Source organism: Anolis carolinensis, chromosome 1 (genome assembly GCF_035594765.1).
Source record: "Anolis carolinensis isolate JA03-04 chromosome 1, rAnoCar3.1.pri, whole genome shotgun sequence".
NCBI classification, from domain to species: Eukaryota; Metazoa; Chordata; class Lepidosauria; order Squamata; family Dactyloidae; genus Anolis; species Anolis carolinensis.
This window is the reverse complement of record NC_085841.1, coordinates 245604335-245630240: the sequence shown is the minus strand read 5'-3', so window position 1 is coordinate 245630240 and position 25906 is coordinate 245604335. Positions and strand designations below refer to the sequence as shown.

General features: G+C 38.6%; 1 protein-coding gene across 1 annotated transcript in view; it reads left to right on the top strand.

Annotated features, from left to right (window-relative positions):
* Nucleotides 1-25906, top strand: part of cntnap5 (contactin associated protein family member 5) — a 482960-nt gene that overhangs the window by 427984 nt on the left and 29070 nt on the right. Inside the window, exons 20-21 of the mRNA XM_008110020.2 lie at nt 4518-4648; nt 13424-13511. Of these exons, the coding sequence (XP_008108227.2) occupies nt 4518-4648; nt 13424-13511 (219 nt within the window). The remainder of the gene's footprint in view (nt 1-4517; nt 4649-13423; nt 13512-25906) is intronic.

Below are 25906 nucleotides of genomic sequence, written 5' to 3'. Positions count from 1 at the left end.
GGGAAGTTTTTCCTAATATTCAGGTGGAATCTCCATTACTGTAATTTGAACCCGTTGCCTTGAATCCTAGATTCCAGGCTGAAGAAAACTAGCCTGTTCCCTCTTCTTTATGACATCCTTTCACATATCTATACATGGGTACATGTCTTCTCTCAACCTTCTCCTCTGCAGACTTAACATTAAGATGCTCCTTATAGAGCATGGTTTTCAGATGTTTGATCATTTTTGGTTGCCCTCTTGTGGACATGTTCCAGCTTGTCAATAACTCTCTTGAATTGTAGTACCCAGAACTGGACACATTATTTCTAAATGAAAAGAGGTCAATATAAATCCCCTTTCAGTAAATAATTGGTTAATAATGTTTTAGAATTCAGTAAAACCAGTTTTTCTCCAATTAAATGGAACAGCTGTGGTGGACAAAGATAAAGCTTACAATTTGCATTCAGAACTGTTATAACTATGTATGTGTCTATTTTGTGACCAAGTCAAATAACAAGTGTAATTGGCAGTATAGTTCCCAACCTTTTGAAAAAGCAACAATGTGCAAAAAAATGATGCTTTCAGGCATGCTAAATGCTGACATCAAGTTAACACATCCAATAAGTATACCATAAGGTATGCAGGTGCATCCCAATTTCCTTGAATTCCGCTGGTGTCAAATAAAATTACCAGGTATTGATGTTATCCCTTCTCACCATCACTGCCATGACAATCACCATCAATTATTTTGATACCTCGCAATGCTAACATTTGAAATCTCTCAAAATGTGGTTTAGTAGCTTGAGAGAATTATACCATGATAATGATGGTTATTGGAAAACTTCAAGCAATCATACTTCTTCCTGTACTGCCATGAAGCAACATGGAAATTATCCCATGTTTATTTTCATGGAAATTCTTTCAAGTCTCTCATATTTCCTTGGTGTCATAGAGACCAATAGATCTACAGATGCTTCCACACTTTGGGAGTCATGTCAGTACTTGCCTAAACTCATTTAGGACACCATTTCCTACCTAATTTTGTTTCCATGCACATTTTTATAACCACTTAAAACATTTATCACTGTAACTTTTGGCTATATTGAAAATAAAATGTGCAACCATACATCCTGTTAACCCAAGAAAGATTCAATATGCTTTTTATACTTACTTAGAAGTAAGTTTTATTGATTTAAATAACTCTTACTACTGTGTAGATATGTATAGAATGTCCCATTTAGACATTTATGGAGATAAACCACATGGTTAATATCTTTTTGTAAGTAATGGGGCTCAGAAGCACTTTGAGATAAAGCATGGGAAGGAGTGGGTGGTATTTCAGAGGGGGGAAAGTAAGACTTAAGCAAAAGAAAAGCCAGTCTGTAAATATTGGAAACTATATTAACTTGTTAGATGAAGATGTTTCTGGGTTGAATAATATTGCATGCAGTGGTTGTCCAGATACTCTGAAATGTATAAATGGTTTCAGGATTATTGTCCACAAAAACATTATTCGGTTGGGCTGATATTCTGCTTATTGCTTTTATTCTGTCTATCTTCAAACAGTCATATGATTGCAATCAGGTGATATATTAACTCCTAGTTTACACACTATTCTCTCTGATCTCAAATTATAGAATCATAGAATAATAGAGTTGGAAGAGACCTCATGGGCCATCCAGTCCAACCCCCCTGCCAAGAAGTAGGAAATTGCATTCAAAGCACCCCTGACAGATGGCCATCCAGCCTCTGCTTAAAAGCCTCCAAAGAAGGAGCCTCCACCACACTCTGAGGCAGAGAGTTCCACTGCCAAACAGCTCTCACAGTCAGGAAGTTCTTCCTGATGTTCAGGTGGAATCTTCTTTCCTGTAGTTTGAAGCCATTGTTCCGCATCCTAGTCTGCAGGGAAGCAGCAAACAAGCTTGCTCCCTCCTCTCTATGACTTCCCCTCACATATTTATACATGGCTATCATGTCTCCTCTCAGACCTCTCTTCTGCATCATCATCATCATAATCGCCACTATCTATGTAACTAGTCGGTTCAAACGTAATGTTCTGAGCTCTTCTTAATAGTGATGTAGGGAATAAGTGCATTATCTTTGGCTTTCCTAGATTCCCCCAAAAGAAAGAACAGAAACTTAAAATAAAATTGAAAAATCAGAGTGCCTCATTCTTTTTTGGAACAGCTATGGTTTGAGCTTGAATACAACCTTTTCCCAAAAAAGATGGAACACTTTTTAAAAAACTGTCTAATGTTCCATTTCATCAAGGAAAGAATTGTATCCATATTTCTCAGGATCTCAAAAACATTTTCTTTCTTTTGCATCAAACTCTGAACAAAATATTGACATGATTTTATTTGAAATTGGCTAGAGATTCCTAGAAGCCAAATAAAGGAATCTGCTAGTTGACCAGCCCTGGCTTGAAGAACCTGGAATATACTTCCTGGTTTCATATTTAATTAGAAGGGATGCAAAATAAGCTGGTAGTCATTTTCTGAAATTGCTTGGATAATAACTTGGCAGCAAGACATAGCTTAACTAATATTCTGTGTTTTGCATGTGTACTCAGATATATAACACCAAAAAACAAGATGACAAAGCAAACCATGACTGCAGTACAGCTCCCAGAACCATAATTTGGTGATTGCTTTAATTACAATTATGAGACAGAAATGAAGCAGAAATTAAAATAAAATAGATTGTACCCATATTCTTATTGAAAGCATAATGTGGCATAGAACTCCAATCAACCAGAAAATTCTAATTTAGGAATACACAAAAGAGTCCTTTTAAATGCATCCCTCTTCCGGACACATATTTAAATGAAGCCATTTAGTCTTTCCATGTTTTCCCCCACAAGTGCATTCTATGTTGCTCTAAAATAGCCACATGGGTCAAATTGATCATTACGGTTTAAATGAAATCCTAACTTTGTATAACAAATGCAAGTGTAAATTGTTCTCAGAGTTGAAGAGCTTGACCACTCCCCATGCTAGCTGCAGTGTTTTTATAATTGTGGTTCATAAAAATAACATTTTAAGGCTCTCCTTAGTTTATTGTGGCTTTGAAACTGCAGAATTTCCAGCAATGAAGGCATCATTTGATTTCAGTTGTAGATTGATGCTGCAAATCTGTGCCTGTTTCTCATTGTAATTTCTGACCATAAAGCTATTACAGTACCCTCTCAGTTAAGCAGGACCCAAGCAACCAGAACTTTCAACCAACCAGCAAAATAATCAAAGAACTAATACTGCATTCACAAAGCTGTTTTTATTCTGCATTAAAACTGTGCTACATTAAGTTAAGTTTGTTTTTATTTGTTTTCATTTTCTTTTAATAACTGTATTTCAGTGGTAATATCTAGTCAATACAGCACTTATTTCTTCATGTAAAATAAACAGCTAACTACTCTTTTCTAGCCGTACATCTTTATTGCCTTCATCAAGTTTATTTGTTTAATTTTGCTATTTAACAAGATGAAACAAAAAAAGATTTACTTCAATGTTTGCAAACAGCTATGGCAATCCATGTATATTTACTTTTCTTGCAATCTGTCTCTTAGAAAGTATGTATTACTTGTTAATGTCTCTTTAGTAAAATAATGATTTTTGAAGACATAACTTATGAATATTTTGCTGATAGGTGATTCTACAGCATTGAACTATCACTGTACAGTGACTTTTGGTACCTTCCACAATTTGATTCCAAGGTCCACTGTGGATAACAAAATCAGTGAAGTCCTGTCATATATAATGGCATAGTATTTATTTATTTATTTTATTTGCAGTATTTATATTCCGCCCTTCTCACCCTGAAGGGGACTCAAGGCGGATCACATTACACATATATAAGGCAAACATTCAATGCCTTGACATAGAACAAAGACAAAGACAAATGCAGGCTCCGAGCTGGCCTCAAACTCATGACCTCTTGGTCAGAGTGATTGGTCTCAGCTGGCTGCTCACCAGCTTGCGCCACAGCCTGGGCGCAAGTAAATTTGTGTCCCTTATAAAAAATGGAAAAATCAAGGTTTGCTTTTTAAAAAAATCAAACACAGACGATTGAATCTGTGAAAGCAGAATGTTAGGGGACAACTGTATTTGGATCCACAAACCAGTTTGCTTTTTTCCTCCTAGTGAAGTAGCCAATGTTACAGAGGTTTTTAGTCTCCACCTGAAACTTGTGATGCGGCTTGCTTGTTTGACTAAATAGCCTAACTTGGATATACTTCATTAAACAAGTTTTGTTTTTTTTTTTTGGCCTGCACTCTCTTGTCTCTGAATCAGCTTTCTTGTTCTTCCTTTACAGCAAATTATTGGGGAGATGCATAAATCCATTTATGACTTTGAGGAAAATGATTTTGTTTGGCACCTTCCAACCTTATCATTCCATTATATATAAGAAGGTGCTTGTAATACACAAGTTTCCATTGAAGTTAAAAAAAAACACCTTTGATCTTCTCTGTGTATAACAATTTTCTAGCTATAGATCTTTTAAAAAATCAGAATGTTTCTTTCCTTCTTCTTCTTTTTAAGGAAGCTTGCAAGTCCGATACAGATTGAGTAAGGACCGATCCCTTATTTTCACTATTGATTCTGGAAATTTTGCTAACCGGGAACTACACCATGTGAAGATAAATAGAGATGGGAGAGAGTTAACTATTCAGGTACCATTTAACCACCACCTTCAACTACCCATAATGTCTTCCTTTCCTTCATTTCCTCCCTTCCTCCCTTCCTTTTTTGTTGTTGTTGAAGAAAATCTATTTCCAACATATATATTTTCTAAATTTCCTCATGTAGATAACTGGGCTAGGCATTTTAGACTGGAGCTATACTTCCCTATATCCTTGAATCTGATCCTAGATCATCTGCTTTGAACTAGGTTATATGAGGCCCCATCTACACTGCCATATAAAATCCAGATTATCTATTTTGAACTGGATTCTATAGCAGTGTAGACTCATATAATCCAGTTCAAAGCAGATAATATGGATCCACATTATTTGTTTTGAACTAGATTATATGAGTCTACACTGCCATAAAATCAAGTTTATATCAGATAATTTGGATTTTGTATGGGAGTGTAGATGTGGCCTCAAAGAATAAAGTTGGTAGCATGGACTTTTGTAAACGAAATCTACATTAACGTTCCCCCTAAAACATAAGGTAGTCTTGCTACCATAGTTGCAAGTCATGTGGAAGGGAGACCTAGTTCTCTTTCCTTCATCTCCTGATGGCAGCAGCAGGATTGAAAACAAGAGGCAGTGGGAATTTGCCTCTCCATTAGAACACAAAAAAGAGAAAGTTACAAGAGCAAGTTTGGTTTTTTTTTGTTTTTGTTTTTTAAAGAGGCTTGATGTTATACAGTGGGGGGGGAGTATTTAGTCAGATACCAATTGTACAAGTTCTCCCACTTAAAAAGATGAGAGAGGCCTGTAATTGACATCATAGGTAGACCTCAACTATGAGAGACAACATGAGAAAACACATCGTGTTGTAGTTAGGTCAGGGGGCAGTAATGGTACTACTGGTGAAACTACTAGCAGGAGGAAAAGGGCTAATGGTGAGCAGGTGTTTGATGAGGAACAGCAAGCAAAGCGGGTCCGGGAAATACTTATGGCTCCTTCTGAGGATGAAACATTTGAAGGGTTCTCTAGTGATGAGGAGTCAATGCTGGAAGATGATGGTTTTACAGAGAGTAGAGGAACTAAAAGGTCAACTCGGGAGCAAGAGTCAGATGAGGAAAGGGAAAGGAAGAAGATCCGGGATATACTCACTGCTCCCATGGAAGATGAAACATAATAATAATAATAATAATAATAATAATAATAATAATAATAATAATTTTATTCTTATATCCCGCCCCATCTCCCCGGAGGGACTCGGGGCGGCTTACATGGGGCCATGCCCAGACACGACAGCACAAATCAGATAAAACATTAAACTGAGCAGTAAAACTTCAACATGATTAAAAACAGTCATAAAAGTCAATATAGACAATAATATTAAAATCCCGATTTGGGTCAAAAGATCCAGGCCAAGGTGCAAAACAATATCAAGTTATCAGGGAGGGATAATTATACAGCAGGTGTAATACTTAAAGTGCTGAATGAATCCTAAAAACAATCCAGAGGGTCTACTGCTTAATAGGTAAATAACATGATCCCACAAGGATCAGTCAACAAAGGCCTTCTGGAATAGCCAAGTTTTCAGGCTCTTCCTGAAAGAAAGTAGGGTAGGGGCCTGCCTAATCTCCCTGGGGAGCGAGTTCCACAGCCGGGGGGCCACGGCGGAGAAGGCCCTCTCCCTCGTCCCCACCAACCGCAACTGCGAAGTTGGTGGAAGCGAGAGGAGGGCCTCCCCCGACGAGCGAAGAGGTCGTGCGGGTTCATAGGGGGAAATGCGGTCTCGAAGGTAGGTGGGTCCCAAACCGTTTAGGGCTTTGTAGGTGATAACCTGCACCTTGAATTGGGCTCGGAAAATAAATGGCAGCCAGTGGAGCTCTTTAAACAGCGGCGTTGAGCGCGCCCTGTAATCTGCCCCAGTTAGAAACCTGGCTGCCGATCGTTGTACTAGTTGTAGTTTCCGAGCCGTCTTCAAAGGCAGCCCCACGTAGAGCGCATTGCAGTAATCCAGTCTAGAGGTAACTAAGGCATGGACCACCATGGTCAGATCTGACTTCTCGAGGTATGGTCGCAGCTGGCGCACAAGTTTTAGTTGTGCAAAGGCCCTCCCAGCCACGGCCGACACCTGGGCCTCAAGTGTCAGCGCAGAGTCCAGGAGGACCCCCAAGCTGCGGACCTGCGCCTTCAGGGGGAGTGCAACCCCGTCAAGCACAGGTTGCCACCCAATACCCCGATCAGACGTACGACTGACCTGGAGGACCTCTGTCTTGTCAGGATTGAGCCTCAGCTTGTTCGCCCTCATCCAGGCCAATACAGCGGCAAGACACTGGTCCAGTATCCGAGGGGCTTCCTTGGAATTAGGTAAGGAGTAGTAGAGTTGGGTGTCATCCGCGTAGAGATGGCACCGCACTCCAAAACTCCGGATGACCTCACCCAGCGGTTTCATGTAGATATTAAAAAGCATGGGGGACAAAATGGAACCTTGCGGGACCCCACAGGTCAATGGCCAGGGGTCCGAGCAGGTGTCCCCCAGCTTCACCATCTGGGAACGACCCTCCAGGAAGGACTGGAGCCACTGCAAAACAGCACCCCCAAGGCCCATCCCAGAGAGACGTCCCAGAAGGATACCATGGTCGATGGTATCGAAAGCCGCTGAGATGTCCAAGAGAACCAGCAGGGTCACACTCCCCCTGTCCAGCTCTCTGCGGAGGTCAGCCACCAAGGCGACCAAAGCCGTCTCGGTACTGTAGCCAGGTCTGAAACCAGACTGCGATTGGTCCAGAAAATCCGTATCTTCCAAGAATCCCTGGAGCTGGGAAGCAACCACCCGCTCCAAGACCTTGCCCAAGAATGGAAGGTTAGAGATTGGTCTGTAGTTACTGAGGTTAGCCGGATCCAAGGAGGCTTTCTTCAAAACATGCCTCACCACAGCTTGTTTTAGGCCAGATGGAAATATGCCCTGCTCCAAAGAGGCATTGATTATTCTCACAAATCAATCAACTAGCCCTCCACTGGCTTGTTTTAAGAGCCAAGATGGGCAAGGGTCAAGGGCACAGGTGGTTGCCCTCACCGCTCCAAGAATCTTGTCCACATCATCAGGCTGCACAAGCTGAAACGAATCCCACAAGATCGAACAGACAGATGCCTCGGTTACCTCACCTGGCAATGCATCAAGGCCGGCGTCTAAGTCGGAACGAATCTGAGCGACTTTGTCTGCAAAATGGTGAGCGAACTCGCTACACCGAGTTGACGAGATGTCGGGTGCTCCCCCGACCTGAGGAGGGTGGAGGAGCTCCCCAACATTTGAGGGTTTTTCTGGGAATGATGGGTCTGGGAGTGAGATGGGAAATGCTACAGATTGGACTAAAGTAAATGTGTGTGCTGAGCCAGTTCCTGAGGGTGCATTAGAGGATTGGCAAACTACTGATACACCAGGGACTTGGAGAGATCTAAGTCTTGAACAAAGATGGAGAGACTGGAGGGATGATGGGCGAGGTTCGCATATGAGATCAAGATCAGCTGTGGATAATGATGACAGGGCGGAGGCCTCATCATCATCGGACTCCAAGGTGTAAGTTAAAAGTGGAGTTAGAAGTAAAGTTTCCTTGCAGAAGGTAAGGTGTCATTTTGGACATTGGGTTGTCGCTGCCTGTTCTCCTGTTGGGCTTGGGTCCTGGTTATACAGCTTCGTGTTCCTGAATCCGGTTTGGCTCCTGACGACGGCATCGCTCATTCCTGGCTTGGCGGTTCCTGGCTTCCTCTTGGTTCCTGAATTCGGTTTGGCTCCTGATGACGACAACGCTAGTTCCTGGCTTGGCGTTTGCTGGGTCCCTTTTTGGTTCCTCTATTCAGCTTGGCTCCTGATGGCGGCGTTGCTCGTTCCCGGTTTGGCGTCTTCTGGCTTCCCTTTTGGCTCCTGAATTCGCCTTGGCTTCTGACGACGGCATCGCTACTCCCGGTTGGCTTCCCTTTTGGATCCTGAATTCGGCTTGGCTTCTGATGACGGCATTGCTACTCCCAGTTGGCTTCCCTTTTTGGTTCCTGAATTCGGCTTGGCTTTTGACGACAGCATTGCTACTCCTGGTTGCCTCTCCTTTGAGTTTCTGGATTCGGCTTGGCTTTTGAACAACGGCATTGCTTGCTCTTGCTACTGGTGGGCGTTTGACTCTCTTTTGGCTCTCTGTGCCATAGCTGGACATGGCACTAGTTTCAGTAAACATTTGGTTGAAGTTAAAATGGATTATCAGGCTAGATAATCTGGATTATTTTCTGTTCCTGCAATTTTGCCTTTTCTTGAAGCAAAGACATTTACTTTCACTAGGAACACTGAAGTCAAGGGTTCCTAGGTTCAGATTATCATTTAATAAAAGTTTGTTATCTTTACTCATTTTGTGTGGCCCTTTAAGAGGCGTCTGTGTCCTGACACATCCAGAAAATCACCTTGTCTGATTTTTTCACGAATTTATTTGCAAATTATGGTGGAAAATAAGTATTTGCTCAATAACAAATTTTCATCTCAATACTTGGTTATATATCCTTTATTGGCAATGACAGAAGTCAAACGTTTTCTGTAAGTTCTCACAAGGTTGGCACACACTGTTCCTGGTATGTTGGCCCATTCTCCCATGCAGATGTCCTCAAGAGTAGTGATGTTTTGGGGCTGTTGCTGGGCAACAAGGACTTTCAACTCCCTCCAAAGGTTTTCTGTAGGGTTGAGATCTGGACACTGGCTAGGCCACTCCAGGACCTTGAAATGCTTCGTATGAAGCCACTCCTTCATTGCCCTGGTGGTGTGCTTGGGATAGTTGTCATGCTGAAAGACTCAGCCACGTTTCATCTTCAATGCCCTTGCTGATGGAAGGAGGTTTGCACTCCAAATCTCATGATACATGGCCCCATTCATTATTTCATGTATATGGATCAGTCACCCTGGTCCCTTTGCAGAGAAACAGCCCCAAAGCATGATGTTGCCACCCCCATGCTTCACAGTAGGTATGGTGTTCTTTGGATGCAACTCTGCATTCTTTCTCCTCCAAACACGACAAGTTGTGTTTCTGCCAAACTGTTCTACTTTGGCTTCATCTGACCATATGATATTCTCCCAGTACTCTTCTGGATCATCCAAATGCTGTCTAGCAAACTTCAGTCGGCCCCAGACATGTACTGGCTTATGCAGGGGGACACGTCTGGCACTGCAGGATCTGAGTCTCTGGCGGCGTAGTGTGTTACTGATGGTAGCCTTTGTGATGTTGGTCCCAGTTCTCTGCAAGCCATTCACTAGGTTCCCCCATGTGGTTCTGGGATTTTTGCTCACCGTTCTTGTGATCATTTTGACCCCACGGGTGAGATCTTGCATGGAGCCCCAGATCAAAGAAGATTCTCAGTGGTCTTGTATCTCTTCCATTTTCTAATTATTGCTCCCACCATTCATTTCTTCACACCAAACTGCTTGCCTATTGCAGATTCAGTCTTTCCAGTCTGGTGCAGGGCTACAGTTTTGTTTCTGGTGTCCTTGGACAGTTCTTTGATCTTCACCATAGTGGAGTTTGGAGTGTGGCTGCTTGAGGTTGTGGACAGGTGTCTTTTAGACTGATAACAAGTTCAAATAGGTGCCATTACTACAGATAATGAGTGGAGGACAGAGGAGCCTCTTCAAGAAGTTACTGGTCTGTGAGACCCAGAAATCTTGCTTGTTTGTTAGTGATCAAATACTTATTGTCCACCATAATTTGCAAATAAATTCGTGAAAAATCAGACAATGTAATTTTCTGAATGTGTTTTCTCATGTTGTCTCTCATAGTTGAGGTCTACCTATGATGTCAATTACAGACCTCTCTCATCTTTTTAAGTGGGAGAACTGGTACAATTGGTATCTGACTAAATACTTATTTTCTCCGCTGTATGTTTCAGCATCTAAGGCCCCTTCTACATTGTCCTATATCCTAGGATCTGATCCCAGATTATCTGCTTATCCCACATTATCTGACAGTGTAGACTCGTATAACCCAGTTCAAAGCAGATAATCTTGGATCAGATCCTGGGATATAGGGCAGTATAGAAAGGGCCCTACAATAATGTCCACAAGATATAAATATCTGTGTGACTGCCAGAGAGCAATCCTCTCCCCAGCTCCCTATGGATCAAGCCCTTTACACGGATAGTCCAAATTCTTCCATTTCTCTTTGCTGTCCCCCTCAAAATGGCAATAGGAAAGCACAACTGCAGAAGAAAAAGTAGACATTGTAGCTCCAATGTAGCATTCTGGGGTGTTTATGAGCGTAGGGATTGTGTGTGTGTGTTTTCACATATTTGGGAGGCTTTTTGTTTTGTTTTAGTGCCAAATTGTCCAAAGGCTTACAATATATATGTGATAATTGAAGGCTTTGGGAACTTGGGGAGGTATGGGTGTTCAGGGACCAAATACAACCCTGAATCCTAGGCCTGGAATAGAGCAATGAAGAGAATCTGGAAAACCCTGTAACTTTCAATTCTGTCTGCTCTTTCACCAATCTAGCAAAAATAGTAAATTTTACAACAGAATTTTCTGGCTTCTTTCTAACAAAGAAGAGGCTGGTTTAGAGGTGTGTGGTTTGACATATGTAACTAAAGCATAGAGAAGCCAAAGGGACTATTCAGCTTGCTCTTGCTCAGGTTAGTATCCTGGAAGATCAATGGGAAGAGGAGCAACAGGAGTGCATGACATGATTACAGATACAGAAGGAATGTGAAGGAAGAACAAAAAAAAAACCAGACAGAAATAAAGTAAAGAATGTTTTCATTGACACCAGTACCATTATTCAGTGCAAGCAGAATAGCTGTACTGCAACTTGACTGGAAAGTGAGAAAAGTAGAACAATGTATTTCTTAGCTTAATGAAGGCAAATTGAAGGTTTAGGTAGGATAAGAATTAGTATTGTGTTCAAATCTGTCATCCTATTTTTAGAAACTTTTTTTATTTTTACAAAAGAGGGTTTGCTTTCTCATTACATTGTCAGGATAAAAGGGTTGATTTTTCTGATGTTTTGGAATATTTCTTATAATAAGGTGACCAAGGTTGTTATGTTGTATGAGTTCTATTTTCTATTCTGCTTCAGTCCATCATTATTTAACTTCAGTAGGCAACTTCAACAAGTCTAGGCACATTTCTGTCCCTGAAACTCTCCAGAGGCCTCACAGAATACTAAGAATGCCAAAAACAAACAAACAAAACTACCAAGCTGGAGCAAAGCAATACCAGAACTGTCTAAAAGTCTATTGTATGTGTGCATTAAATGGTGTGGAGGGCAATGGCCTGTTAAAAAGGTGAATTGCCACTCATGAAGGTTTCTAGAAGAGAAAATCAATCTTTTTTCATTTTTTCAAAAAAAGTGTGGTTTGGCTCCACAAAACAGTCCTAGTCTGTAGGATTTCCTGTTATTCAGAGATCCAGGAACCTTTTCACACTCAGGAAATCTAGCACTATAATTCCATTTATCACATCCTGCAAAATCCTGAGATTTGTAATTTTGTCTAAAGAAGCTGAATTTTCTAAATGTTTCTCCCTAAACTGCCAATCCCAGGATTCCATGGAAAGTTGTCATGGCAGATAAAGTGGAATAATAGTGCTATATATGTGTTGTGTGAAAGCCCTTGATCTGTCCATGGGTAAGCTTTCTTGAGACATTTTCCCCTGGGCTTTAAATGAAATGAGGAAAGTTGAAATTCACAGAGAAAACATTACCCAATGAAAGATGGGATGATGAAATATCCCTTCCCAGCAACCTTATAAGTATAAACTGAACACATTAATCCCTTACCCCAGTTAAGACAATTTCACTGACATTTTATTTTTCTTTGATTTTGCCTGCTAAAAGCAATTTCCTTTCCATCTAACTGAACATGGATGTTTTTAAAAGAATGCAGAATAAATTGTCAATATAGCACCTGTTGGTATCATCAAAAAAGGCATTTGTACATGTTTCTTGGAACTAGTCATGCTTCCATAGACAATTCTTATCTATGAATATTTTTGGTAACAGAGGACAGAACACAATTTCATACATGTGAGGTCTTTTTAGGCTTGTGTTAATTATTTTGAACTTATTTCTCCAAAGTAAAATGCTCACGTCTTTGTTTTTCTAGATAGAAATTGTGTACTATTCCAGTAATTCCATGTCTTGACATAAAATGTTATGAATAAACAGCAATGATGATGTGTAAATGAAAAACATAGAATTTTGAAACACATGCATGCTTTTATGGATTAACTGTAAATTAAGGACTGTTCTATGAAACATACAGTGTACACTGCAATATAATAGTCAAATAGACATACAACAGGCATACCAACTTCAGGCAGCTTAAGTATCCAGACTTAATTCAGTCAAAAGGCAGTCAATCAGCCATTTCCCAATACTGCCTGTCATATCAATTTTAACTGTGACAGATATCAGTTTGGAAAGAAGTCCCATGAGCTACTGAGCTGCTTTTAAAAGCTCAATATTATCAAATATTTAGAAAATTCCATCAGCAAAATCTCACATTGGACTAATCCAATTTTTCTATCTAGTATATAGCTACAATGCCAATAACCTTTGGAGTAAAACCTGAAATGCATTTGAATGGACTTAAACAGTTTTGAGTCAGCTTCCCTATTTTATAACAATTTGAGAAGAATATTTAAGAGTCAATTCTCTATTAGCAGGGTTCAAATACACATTACATGCAATGAATTTATTTTGAAGCTATGGGCATTTTTCTTTCTGTTGCTATTCTGTGTCACGTGCCAGATGGTCTAACAATGCAGTTGCTTTTATTGAACCCACCCCCTTCCAGATTGACCAGGTTCTCAAAGTCAAGCACAACTTTTCCTCGGAGGCAGACTTCAGGGCCATCAAGTCGCTAACCTTGGGGAAAATCATAGGTAAGTGTTGATAATACTCAGTGATTTGTTGATGATTATGGGATGATCATCCATGCAATGTATTGTCTGGAATACATGTGGACATGTGTCTCTTGGTATAAACCTTGTTTATGTAAAGCAGAAAGTGTGAAATATGACTCTCATTGCAGAGTAATGACACACAACTTTATGTGAGGCAAATATTAATGAGATTATCAATGTATAGCAAAAATGCAGCAGAAGAAGAATGAAGTGAGTGACTGCAGATGATGGGAAAAGTTTCAGGAACTCACAACTAGAAAATGGCTGACCACATAAGTGGCTTAGAACCCCAATACTTGAAGGAATATCTTACTCTATATTCACTTGTCAAGGCACATGACATTAACAAACAATAGGTTATCAAGGGAAAACCTTAAAAAATACACTATGTTATTACACTGCCTAAAATGACATAGGAGTGTTTTCCAGTACTTAGTAGAGTCAATACTGTACCTTAAATCGTTTCCCACAGCAATGCTTCAACATTCATTTTGTGTGCAAAATTAACCTCAGTATAGAAATCATCATTGTCATCATCAGCATCATCATTAAAATTATCAAAACTCTCATAAGTTGATCTTGCAGAAATAAAAATATTTTACATCTTTTATTCATGCAACATGAAATAAGTAAAAAAAGTTCACACCCCCACATCTGACGAGCAAAGGTTCACTAAATTGGCATGCTGCAGTTGGTCTCTTTGGAATGACCTCTCCCCTCATAATATTTGGAAAAATGTCAACTGGCAGAGGTGTGACCTTCTGCACTCATCTGTTCTTGCCCTTCTAGCTGCTAGCTAGAATTTCTTCCTGGATTTTAGGTCTCCAGATTATCTGATTTTTTGTGGGATGCTTTTTTTACCAGGCCTTTTGTCTGAATATCCAGCTATACCTGTCAATCTAGGTACAAGTTTTTCTTCCAGCCTTTGTTCATGCACATCTACTTAGTAATAGGTTTTAGTAGGCATACTCTCAGGTAAGTGAATACAAGACTACCATTCTAGTGTTATAGTGGGTAGTTGAAATAGCAGGGAAGGGCCCTCTAGCTAAATTGCTATCCCCAATCCCAGCATCATTTGTTATTGGCTGTTCTTAATAAGGCCAATTGAAATTGCAGTGCAGCTCCACACATATTGCCTATTTATGATTTTACCTGTATTGTTAGTTATCTCTTTGGCAGAAACTTGGAATATAAATATTTTAAATAAAAAAGCAAATGTTTCCAATTCTCTCTCCCTGCTGAAAAACCTTTGAACATGAGCATTTATTATGCACCTTAAAACAGTACATTTTTTTTAGTATTTCAGCTTATCCATTTCATTTCTTTGAAAATTTACCAAAGACCCATAGGGAAAAGCAAATCACCAAAGAAGTGGTAAATATAATTATAGAAAAAGCAGCAGTAATTCAGTTAAGAAGGCATACCTTACAGTATGCTCCAAAAGAATGCCCAAAGCCATTCATATCTGTAAAGTGTGTACTATGAAATAGTTTGACAGGAAAGGAGGACTCTTTGTGTACATTAGAGATGTAATTTATTGCTAGTTGGTTGACAAAGGAAGCAGTGAGTCATTTTTGAATGTTTGTTCTTATTTTCCATTCATTGAAAACTGATCAATTTTCAAAAATATTAACATTTTGGGAGTTACGTAAAATATGCATGTGAGAGGGTTTTTTGTACAGAAAACAAATGTGTAGGAAGTAAGATTTTTCTGGACAGAAAAAAATATTCTGCCACAACGTTCCTGTGCAAAAAGTTATTCAATTTATGGTTTACTGTATAAAATTAACAATTTAATAATGTGAAGATTCCCATAAGTCTAGGATTAGCTTTATCAGTTTTTCTGATTTTTAAAATATTTTTGAATATTTATCCATCCCCAATGGACACAAATTATAACAGTCCCAGGCAATCTCCTTCCTTCATTTAATCATACAGTTATGCATATGCCCTATCTCTTTTTTTATTAAAGCACTTTAGAGATTAGCTGGAGGCTCCATTTAACTGGAATTAACTGACAGAATTAAAATCTCTAGCCACAAAATCTTATCTGCATCGGGTGAAACTATAAAAATGGTGTAGCCTTTTCTTGGAATTAATTACCTTGCTTCCCAGGCAATCTGTTTCCCCTTTGTGCACATTTGTCAGTTGGGAATTTTTAAGGACAATAAAAGAGTTTGAAGCAAACTGCCTTGATTTCCATTTCAAAAGTGGCATGTGTATGTGTTTGTTCAACGTGCATAGTCTGTCACTACGTAGCTCACCTGAAAAGGCAAAATTATGTAGCTGAACAGAAGAGAACTGTACCCAAGTCAGTTCTTAAATGGAGCATAGAAAACCAGAAGATTTGAAGCATAAAATGGGGATACCACTGTACAAGACTAATACAAAAATTGCTGGAGAAAATGCATCTACCCCTAGCTAGAATAAGTGAAACTTCCTGTCACAAGTTTTCAGAGAGCTATTTAAATATGAGCTAAACTCTTCAAAATAACAGCTTTGATGAAATAACAGATTTTAAAATTACAGTGTTCCTGCAGAAGCACTTTCCTTATTCAAAAGACTGTATTGATTTCTGAAACGCTGTCATCACTGTTGGATGACTGCCCTTGGCTTTGATTTCAAATCCCTAGTCTGTTGTTAAGTGGTTGAAGGTTAGAAGTACACATGTGATACTGAGTAGGAGTTGGCATTTTGCATGTCTTCTTCCACCTTTTCATCTTGTTTTACTGTTTATATTTTAGCAGTAAAACAGTGTGTCTCATTGGCCTTTCAAACTTTACATAGATGGATGGTTTCAGTAAATAAACTTCAGAAAAGAGACTTAATTCTGAGAAACCTTTTAGATTCTAAAATCTTTCTCAATTAAGGCATTTTAGCTCATTAATTAGCCAAAGCACATAATACCATGGTAGGTAAACTTACTTACTGAAGTGGGAGTACAAGCTCTTCAGGCATTTTAGATTTCAACTCCCAGAAGACCCAGCCAGCATGGCCAGTAGGAAGGGGCTAGAGAGTTGCAGTCCAAAACATTTGGAGATCCAGGGTTCTCCACTCTGCCTGCTTACCTCTACCTCTACTTCTCCGTCGTCCTCGTCCTCCTCCACTCCTCCTAGATCCTTTATAGTTCATTTGTCTTTTTTAGTTCAGGATCTTATTGCTCCATTTGTTACACTTTTATTTGTAAAAATATGATGATTTGCATATATAATTTTGAACTTGATAATTTTATGCCAAATTAAGTTATATGTAATGCATGCATTTTTTCACAGTAATAAAGTGACCTTTACAAATGGTGACAATTTTGCATTATATATGTAGAGAGAGGGGGGAGGGAGGGAGAGAGAGAGGAACACACACAAACACAAATATATTTAAAAACCTTTGCAACAATAATAAACAAAAACCATCCCTTCCCCATCCCCCTTCCATCTTCAACTTTCTAGAAATTTTACATCTCTACTTGGGTGGTTTAGCAGCAAGATTCTCTTGCTATTTAATCATTCCCTTTTGGGGACATTTAGAAGATCCATGGCATTTCATCTGCCCATCTTACAAATGCTACTGTCTTCTGTCTTCTACTATTTTTTAGGTAAATTATGCTCTTTTACATAGTAGAGGTAGGCATCTGATTTGAGTGCAGTGGTTGCTGATGCTAACCTTATCACCGGATCACCAAATGAATATTTTGAAAACCATCTTACTGCAATGTTTGAATTGTTGCACTTGGACATGGGTGACCCAGGTTCAAGATCCAACATTGAATGACCTTTGAGCCATCATTGTTTCATATCACCCAGTATTCTTCTTAGAGATAATAATAATAATAATAATAATAATAATAATAATAATAATAATAATAATAACAACAACTTTATTTTTATACCCCGCCCCATCTCCCCGAAGGGACTCGGGGCGGCTTACATGGGGCCAGGCCCGATAAAACAAACAAAACATATATATATATGAGAGTGGTGTTCTATTGTGTAAAGTTATTGGAGAGAAGACAAGATGCAAGCAAAGCTTAATACAGATTTCAGTTATGTTTAATGAATGGCAGCCAGACTCATACTCTTGCCACCTTTTTAACTGACAACTGGTACATAAGTGTAGTATCTCTTACTTTCTCTAGATTTTGAACTGTAAGGATCCTGCACTGTTGACCACTATGAGCTTGAGTTATTTATGTTTAAAACAAATGTTGTAAATTTAATAACATAAGTTATTTATGCTATAAATCTAAGAAATCTCAAATTCAAGTGTGACCTAGTCCTACATGGATCTGAGTATGAACTAAGCAGAGGAAAAAGTAATTTTATCTTGTGAGAAAAACATTTTACAACTATCTCTGGAGACAACAACTATTTTCAGAAATAGAGTTTGCACAGTAATATTACTTAATTGCTGTGCCTTATGTTACACTCCAGAGAATATCTATAGGATCCCTTTAGGAAAGGTTTTCAAAGCAGAAGGTTGCAAAGTATCCACCCTCTTCCCCCTTGAGATTCTTTTTTGTAGCTTTATTTTTAGACAGAACTGTGGCTCTCTCAGCTGACGGCAGCTGTCTGCTATCAAAAGAATCTTGCATTCTATTGTTTGGCATTTACAGCTCCTGATTATGTCACTTCCATCACATCTTTTTCTTATAATAACTGTGAACTCTGATTAAAAATGGGAAACCATGGGGGTGTGGTTTTGCTTTGACACAAGGCTTTGCAAAGGTCGGGTGGGTGGCTTTTGAGGTGGAATCAAAAGTATTATGTCCCAGCTTCATAGCAATGTTTGTTTTAAACTTTATTTTAAACTCTTCCAGGATGCTAGAAATCACGTGGCAAAAAAACCCGCTGAGTATCTGCTATACTCAGGCTTTCTAATAATGTGCTAGAGATGTGATGAAGAAGACCAAATTCTCATCATAACATACCATGGGATGAGAACCCAGCATGGTATAGTGGTTTGAGCATTGGACTAAGACACTGGAAGCCCAACACCAAATGTACCAGTAGTTGGATCACTGAATCATAGCTCCACCAACACCTGCTTGGGAAATATGTTTGAATAAGCCAATGTCTCCATGACAGTGTAGGGTAGGCAAACCCATCCACCCCTACCCCCAGTAAAAGAGTGAAAGGAGGTGGGAGAGTGGGCAAAAAGTATTCAAAGAGGCACATAAGAGTGTGTGGATGTCTTATATGAGCAAACAAAGCCATGTCCCATCATGCCATGGCCTAACCAACTGTCAAAAAAAAATTATAGTCTGGCTCTGCTCCTGGATGCCAACAAATTAATTTCCCACATTTCCACTAATTTACACTGGGGTGAATGAGCTTTGCTTTAGCCTCACCATATCAGAAATTATTTAACGGAATATAACTACAAAATTATGAAATTGTCAGAAAGTAGATTTGTTATTAACTGGTAGATCTATAGGTAACCTTCACTAGATCAGCAAGATTTTATAAGTTTATACATTCTTCATAATTACATCAAATTACATTGCTGAAATGAAAGCTTGGAGAAAGAAGAGGAGATTTTGATGTGACTATCCTCTTGATTCATCTTACTTGTTTCATATGACACATGTGAAATGTTGGAAATTTGAAAGAATTGAAGTTGCTCAGGAAATGTTAAAATAATGGAAGTTGCTCAGGAGCTGGTGAATACAAAATTATTAAATGAGCCCCAAATACTGAATCTAGAAGTCTGGTCTGGCTCGTCCTCTGTGTAAAACATTAACGTGTTCTAACTCACACCTCTTGCACATAAGAACAAAACATCATAACAGGTTGGTGCAATAATTCTACCTAGGAATAAACTTTGTTGAATTCAGTGTGGCTTACTTTGGTAAAGACTGTCTATATTTTCTCTAAAATCACGCTAGCATTTCCAACCAAGTCTGTCAAGGCGAGGGCTGTTATGAAACAGAATGTGGGGAAGAAGGGGTGAAGACAGAGGGAGAAGCCAAGTGGGAGAAAATAGCTAATCAGTAGAAATTCCCAGGTTTAGAAATGTTTAATTTTAAGTGTATATCTGTTGCATTCCATTTGGTTGATTTGGGTTTTTTGAAGTCTCTCTATTTCTGTTCTAAAAAATAATTTTAAGTTATTTATTGATCATTCACAATCTCCATTGGCTGACTTTCCAAAGTATGTCAGCCCAAAAAGAGGGAAAGCTGTTTTGTTTTTGCCCAGAATTACTTGCTAAATTGGGTACCAGGAGGCTACTTGTTTAACTTTGAGGGTGCATGTAAATGTAGATTAAGAATTGCATCCTCCTTCAGTTTTCTTTTGAAGCAGTAGTTGCCAGAGACCTAGCCGATGTTGAAATAGCATCTAAGCTATATTTTTGCTCTCCAAGCTCTTAGTTTTCTATTCTGCCTGACAACTGTGCTGCGAAATATGAAAAACAACATTAGAAAGATGTTTTCACAAGGAAAGAATGAGAACAGAACTAAAATGAAATGTGGTGCCAGTTGTTTTACTTCCTTTTACAAATATCATGGTGTACTTGTCTGGACTCACCTCTGAAGGCTGAGGTACAATCTCAAGAACTACCTGAACTTTTCATCCCTGCCTATTTGGTGAAAATATGGCCCATATTTTTTCACTGCAGAGTCACTTCCTAGAAAGCCCCAAGGACCCAATTTGATGTTTAGTGGCAATGCTCGGAAACAAGTATGCCTGAGGGTAATTTTCAGCTTGCCTTGTGTGCTTGTGGATAAATTCATTGCTAATTACTATGCATATCTATTCTGTCTAATTTGTGACTGAGCCAGGCAGCAGTTGCAACCATCAATTTGAAAGGACAGTTCAAAAGGAAATTAGGTGGTCATGCTGAGCCCACTGATGGCACTGGAGCTTTATTCTACTGTGGCCCCTAAGTTTTAAGAATAATGAGCTAACGAAGGAGCTTTCTGGATGATTTCATACACTGTTCTGCAACTTCTAGACAGGCCTGGGGGGAAATGAAGTCTACAAAGGGTGATGACAGTATAGGTGAGATGCTTTTGAATGAACAACTATACCTATCTTCATGTATTTTTGCTGAGGTCTGGCACCCAAGAAGTCTTGGTTGCCTTGGCAGATGACTTCTTTCAGGACTCTTTTGACCTCTTATAGGTCCAAGAGGCTACAAAGGCCATCTAGTCCAATCCCCTGTCATTCAGGAATACACAACCAGAACACTCCTGACACATAGAATAGAATCAGAATAGAATAGAATAATAGAGTCAGAAGAGACCATATGAGTCATCTAGCCCAACCCCCTGTCAGACAGGAAAAGTACAGTCAAAGTACTCCTGGCATATGGCCTTCAAACCTCTGTTTAAAAGCTTCCAAGGAAGGAGCTTCCATCACACTCTGAGGCAGAAAGTTCCACTGCTGAACAGCTCTTACAATCAGAAAGTTCTTCCTAATGTTCAGGTGGAATTTCCTTTCCTGTAATTTAAACCCATTGCTCCAAGTCCTACTTTCCAGGGCAGCAGATAACAAGCCTGCTCCTTCTCCCTTATGACATCATTTCACATATTTATACATGGGTATCATGTCTCTTCTCAACCTTCTCTTCTGCAGGCTAAATATCATATGCTCCTCATAGAGCATGGTATCTAGACTTTTGATTATTTTAGTCGCCTTCCTCTGGACACCTTCCAGCTTGTCAATATCGGTGTTAAACTGTGGTGCCGAGAATTGGACACACAATAATTCTGGATTTGATTTGGATCGTATTAAAATTAACCAACAAGTAAGACTCCTGTACAAGAAATTTCAAAGATCTGAGTCTGGTGTGGATCTTGCTAACCTTCGTGCTACCTTAAGTGCTACCTCCAACATTGTATCCAACTTAAGCAGCATCATTAGCAGAATTTAAGTGGAACCAACTTCTAAATGCATCTGTAACAAATAACTCTTAGCAGTTTTGGTATTTGGTCAATGGACTGAGTAATTCAAGTTCAACATTTACTTTGTCAATTTCTCCATCAAACTGGAACGGTAATTTTTCCAACCTCTTTCAGGCTGATGAGCTCAGTGATAGGTTCTTCTGACTTGTCTGATTGGCCTCCTGTTTCAGTACAGGAAATTGCAGACCTGATAGTTGGTCTAAAAAAAAAAAGCCACTGGATTGGATTTAGTTTTCCCAGAGATTTTAAAATCAGGTCCTGAGTGGTGGACTCCCCTCTTGGAGGCAGTGTTCACCATCATTAACAACACGGGCATCCTGCCAAATAGCAGTGGCAAGTTTCCATTATAGTATAAATCTACAATCTGCTTTGACTCTGTAACAATAAATTTATTTATTTATTTATTTATTTGTGGTATTTATATACAGGTCTTCTTAACGTCAAAGGGGAATTAGGAGGGTTCACAGTGTTGACAAAAACACTGTTGTGGGACAAGTTGATGTCTTTGAATATCGATTCCAGACTTTTGTTTCTAATTACACAACTGTACTGCAATACTGTTTACAAAATTAAATGCTCCAAGGAAGGCCAGCTAACTTCTAGAATTAGTGCTACACATGGGGTCAAGCAGTGCTGCATACTGGCTCCTACTTTGTTCAATATATTCCTGTATGAATTACCCCAGGCTTTAGTGTTGGTGAATGGTTATAGTCCCAAGCTCCATTCAACACAAAATCTTATATGCAGATGATGCTGTGTTATTGTCCTTATCTAGTATCGGCCTTAATTCTTAATTTTTTAAATGTTTTTATGGATTGAATCTGAATTGTTTTTAATATTAATGATGTTTAATGCTGTTTTAATATTTGTATATTTTAAATTTTAAATACAATACAATATTTAAAATTGTATTGTGATGGTTTTAATGTTGGCCACTTTTTCTTTATGGAGAGAAAAAGTTGGCTGTAAATAAACAATGATGATGATGATGATGACGACGACGACGACGACAACAACAACAACAATCATATATTCTGTTACGGTCATTTTGAATTCTGATCCCGTTCTTTCAAGTATTAACTATCCAGAGGACAGGATTAGAATTCAAAATGACGATAATATATGTCCATCCAGTCTCTGTTTAAAAACCTGAAGAGAAGGAGATTGTCTTAGGTAACATATTTCACTGTCAAATAGCTCTTACTGTTAGGTTAAATGTCTTCTCCTGTAATTTGAATCCATTGCTCTCTGTCTTTGGGATAGCAGAAAACATGCCTTTTCCTTCTACAGTATGACATCCATTCGGTTATTTAAACATGGCTGTCATGTCCGTTCTCAACCTTCTTTTCTCTAGGTTAAACAAACCCAGCTTCTTAAGATGCTCCTCACAGGGCATGGTTTTACCATTTTGGTCACCCTCCTCTAGATATTCCAGCATGTCAATATATTTTGGAATTATGATGCCCAAAACAAACCAGAACTTTTGTAATCAACTAGAAGGGTGTACGAGTTAGATAGATAGAAAAGTTTTATGAGTTGGACTATATGATTATACAAAGTTTCAACTCTCTTACAGGCTGTCTTTCAAAGTTTGTCTACAGAATATCATTAAACAAATTCAAAAAATATTATTTTCAGAGGTGTACCAGTAAAAATGACCAAACTTGCATTTTCTGCATAAGAAACAAATTTTCTGTGCAGAAAATAAAATTTTCTGCATAAAAATCAATTTTCATTTTTTTCGTGCAGAATAGGTTCTCAATGATGACAGTTTTAATCTGTCTAGGATTCACCTCTTGAAGGCTTTCTGCCACTTGGAAATTCATTTTGTCATGTATTATTCAAATATTTCTGAACTTTTCCTCATCCCAATCAAGCAATGGGGATTCTTGGAAGTATTAGGAAGTTGTACAAGGGTCCTTGATGCCTTGTTAAGTTCCTATAAAGGTCCCATCCACACTGCCATATAATGCAGTTTCAGAATGCAGTTTAACTGCATTGAACTGGATGATGAATCTACATTGCCATGTAATCTAGCTCAGTGCAGTTAAACTGCATTCTGAAACTGTATTATATGGCATTGTAGATCAGTGGTTCTCAACCTGTGGGTCCCCAGATCTTATGATCTTCAACACCCAGAAATCCTAACAGCTGGTAAACTGGGAATTGTAGGCCAAAACACTTGGGGACCTACAGGTTGAGAACCAAATTGTTTGAAACCTGGCCAGCACATTATGCTGTAGTGCAAAAGAGAAAAGAATAGTGAAATACAAGATGGTACCTCCTCCTGACTCCATGTACAAAAAGCTACCTTAAATAGCAGGTGAACATTCATTACTGACAATGGAATAGCGTACTCCAGCACACCTGAAGGCAGACAAGAGAACTTGCCTCTTCTCTGATATCTTGATATCTTGCTGCCATATGTTGCGAAAAATGACCCAATGGGAAACCAGACTCTAATAAAGAGCCATCAACATGTTTTCAAACTGCCATCTCTAAAGAACCTTTCACTTTCATTTTGAAGTATGCAGTAAATAACATTGCAAATGTGGCAAGGAAGAGCTACCTGAGAATCTGCAACAGCCAGGTGAATCAGTTACATCAGAACTCACACCAAGTCCACAATAAATAAATACCTATATACATAAACCTCAAACAAACAGTAGAAACAGCATATAATATTTCAGACAATATTAGTGCCAATAGCTATTAGTGTGGACTTGCTGATATTAAATGGAAATAAAAATCTTTCAATGGTGTTGAATTTTAATTGTTAATTTATATTTAATTTTGTTTCTTTATTCCTTCCCCTTTCCTCTAACTGTACTCAATTTGTTTATTCCTAAAAGTTGGAGTAAAAAATTTTAAAAAAAAATGAATCATTAAAAATAAGAAAGGCTAAATAGAATTCCATCAACATATGAGATATGACATGCTCATAGAATACAATGATATCCAATTTAAAATTGATGAAATTATACACACAATGAAATAAAGCCATATATATCCATAGACTATCTATTTCTTATGAATGATTTGTTTGAGATATGTCCTCCTCGTTTTGGTTGGAATCTGTTATATCAAAAACATACATGTCTTGTTACATTTTGACTACTAACAGATTTCTCATGACATAAGATTGTAAAACTTAGCCAGACAGAAAGTGACTGCTACCTTAAATCTGCAGGTCTTCGTGTTTCTGCAGGAAGACAGTCTGTGTGTGTGTCTTCAGCAGGTGGAGTCCAAGTGGGCCTACAGGGTTTTCATCTCTAGCTGGACAGTATGAGATGAAGGGCAATAAGGTCATCGGGTTCAAGAATGATTTATAAGCAAGGGATTTGAAAGATTAATGCTTTTTAAAACCCTAGGGTGTAATAGAAAATGAAATCTGACATCTTAGGAGATGGTATTTTCTTCTCATTGCTGTTGGTATTCTGTTATAGGGCACCATGTTGCCAGAGGTGCTGAATCTGAATTAATATGTAAAACCTAGCCCTCTGGAAATGTATGGTTATTAAACATCTTGCAATGGGTTGTTGCAAAAGAAAGGTCAGTAGCTTTGAATAATCCCTGCAATAATTCCATTATCTTGGTCTTGGGTGACATCTTTGTTGCTGGAGCTTTGCTACAAGCCGCTTTAAATATCTTCTTGCAGATTTAAGTTATTTTATATCATTCCATCTTCCAATGTGATTACATTTGGCCTTTTGATTCCATACTTGGTGCATTGTTATATTGTCACTTTTGTCACATTACAGGATAAAAAAATGACATTTTCTTCTGTTAAATATCATCTGGATGTGTAGTCAAGTAAGAACTTATTTTCATCAAGTTAATGGACAACACAATATTAACTTACTATAAACATGGTCATCATTTGGTACTGCTCCCATTCTAATGCTTGTATCAAAAATAAAACAATCATATATAAAAATCTCTCTGAGCACATCCTTCCAAGTCAGGGGTAGAGAACATGGTGCCCTTCATTTATTTTTATATTGCTACTCCCATCAGTCTTAGCCACAATTGCAAATGTTAAGAGGCTATGGTAATTAATCTTCTATGCTCATTTACCAGGGAATAGAGCCCATTGAGCATAACTGGATTCATTTTTGAGAGAGCATGTATGGTGTAACAGAGGTTAAAAAAAAACAAGGTCTACTCAAGAATAGTAACAAGTAAAAATTAAAAAAAATATCCAGAGATTATGCAAAAAAAAACCCTAGTTTTATGTTGGAAAATGGCCTTGAATATATTTAACTTTAGAGTTTGATTTTTTTCATGGGTATTTCCTTTTCCCAACTCTTTCAAGACAGAGTAGGCTTTATTTTCTTTTTTGACTCATTCTTTCTGTTTTAAATAACAGAGACAGCCATAAAACACAGGCGGGATTATAGCAATGAATCAGTAAAGAAAAGGTTTTATCATCATCAGAAGAGTCATACAAAAGCAGGAGTGAATATAAAAATCC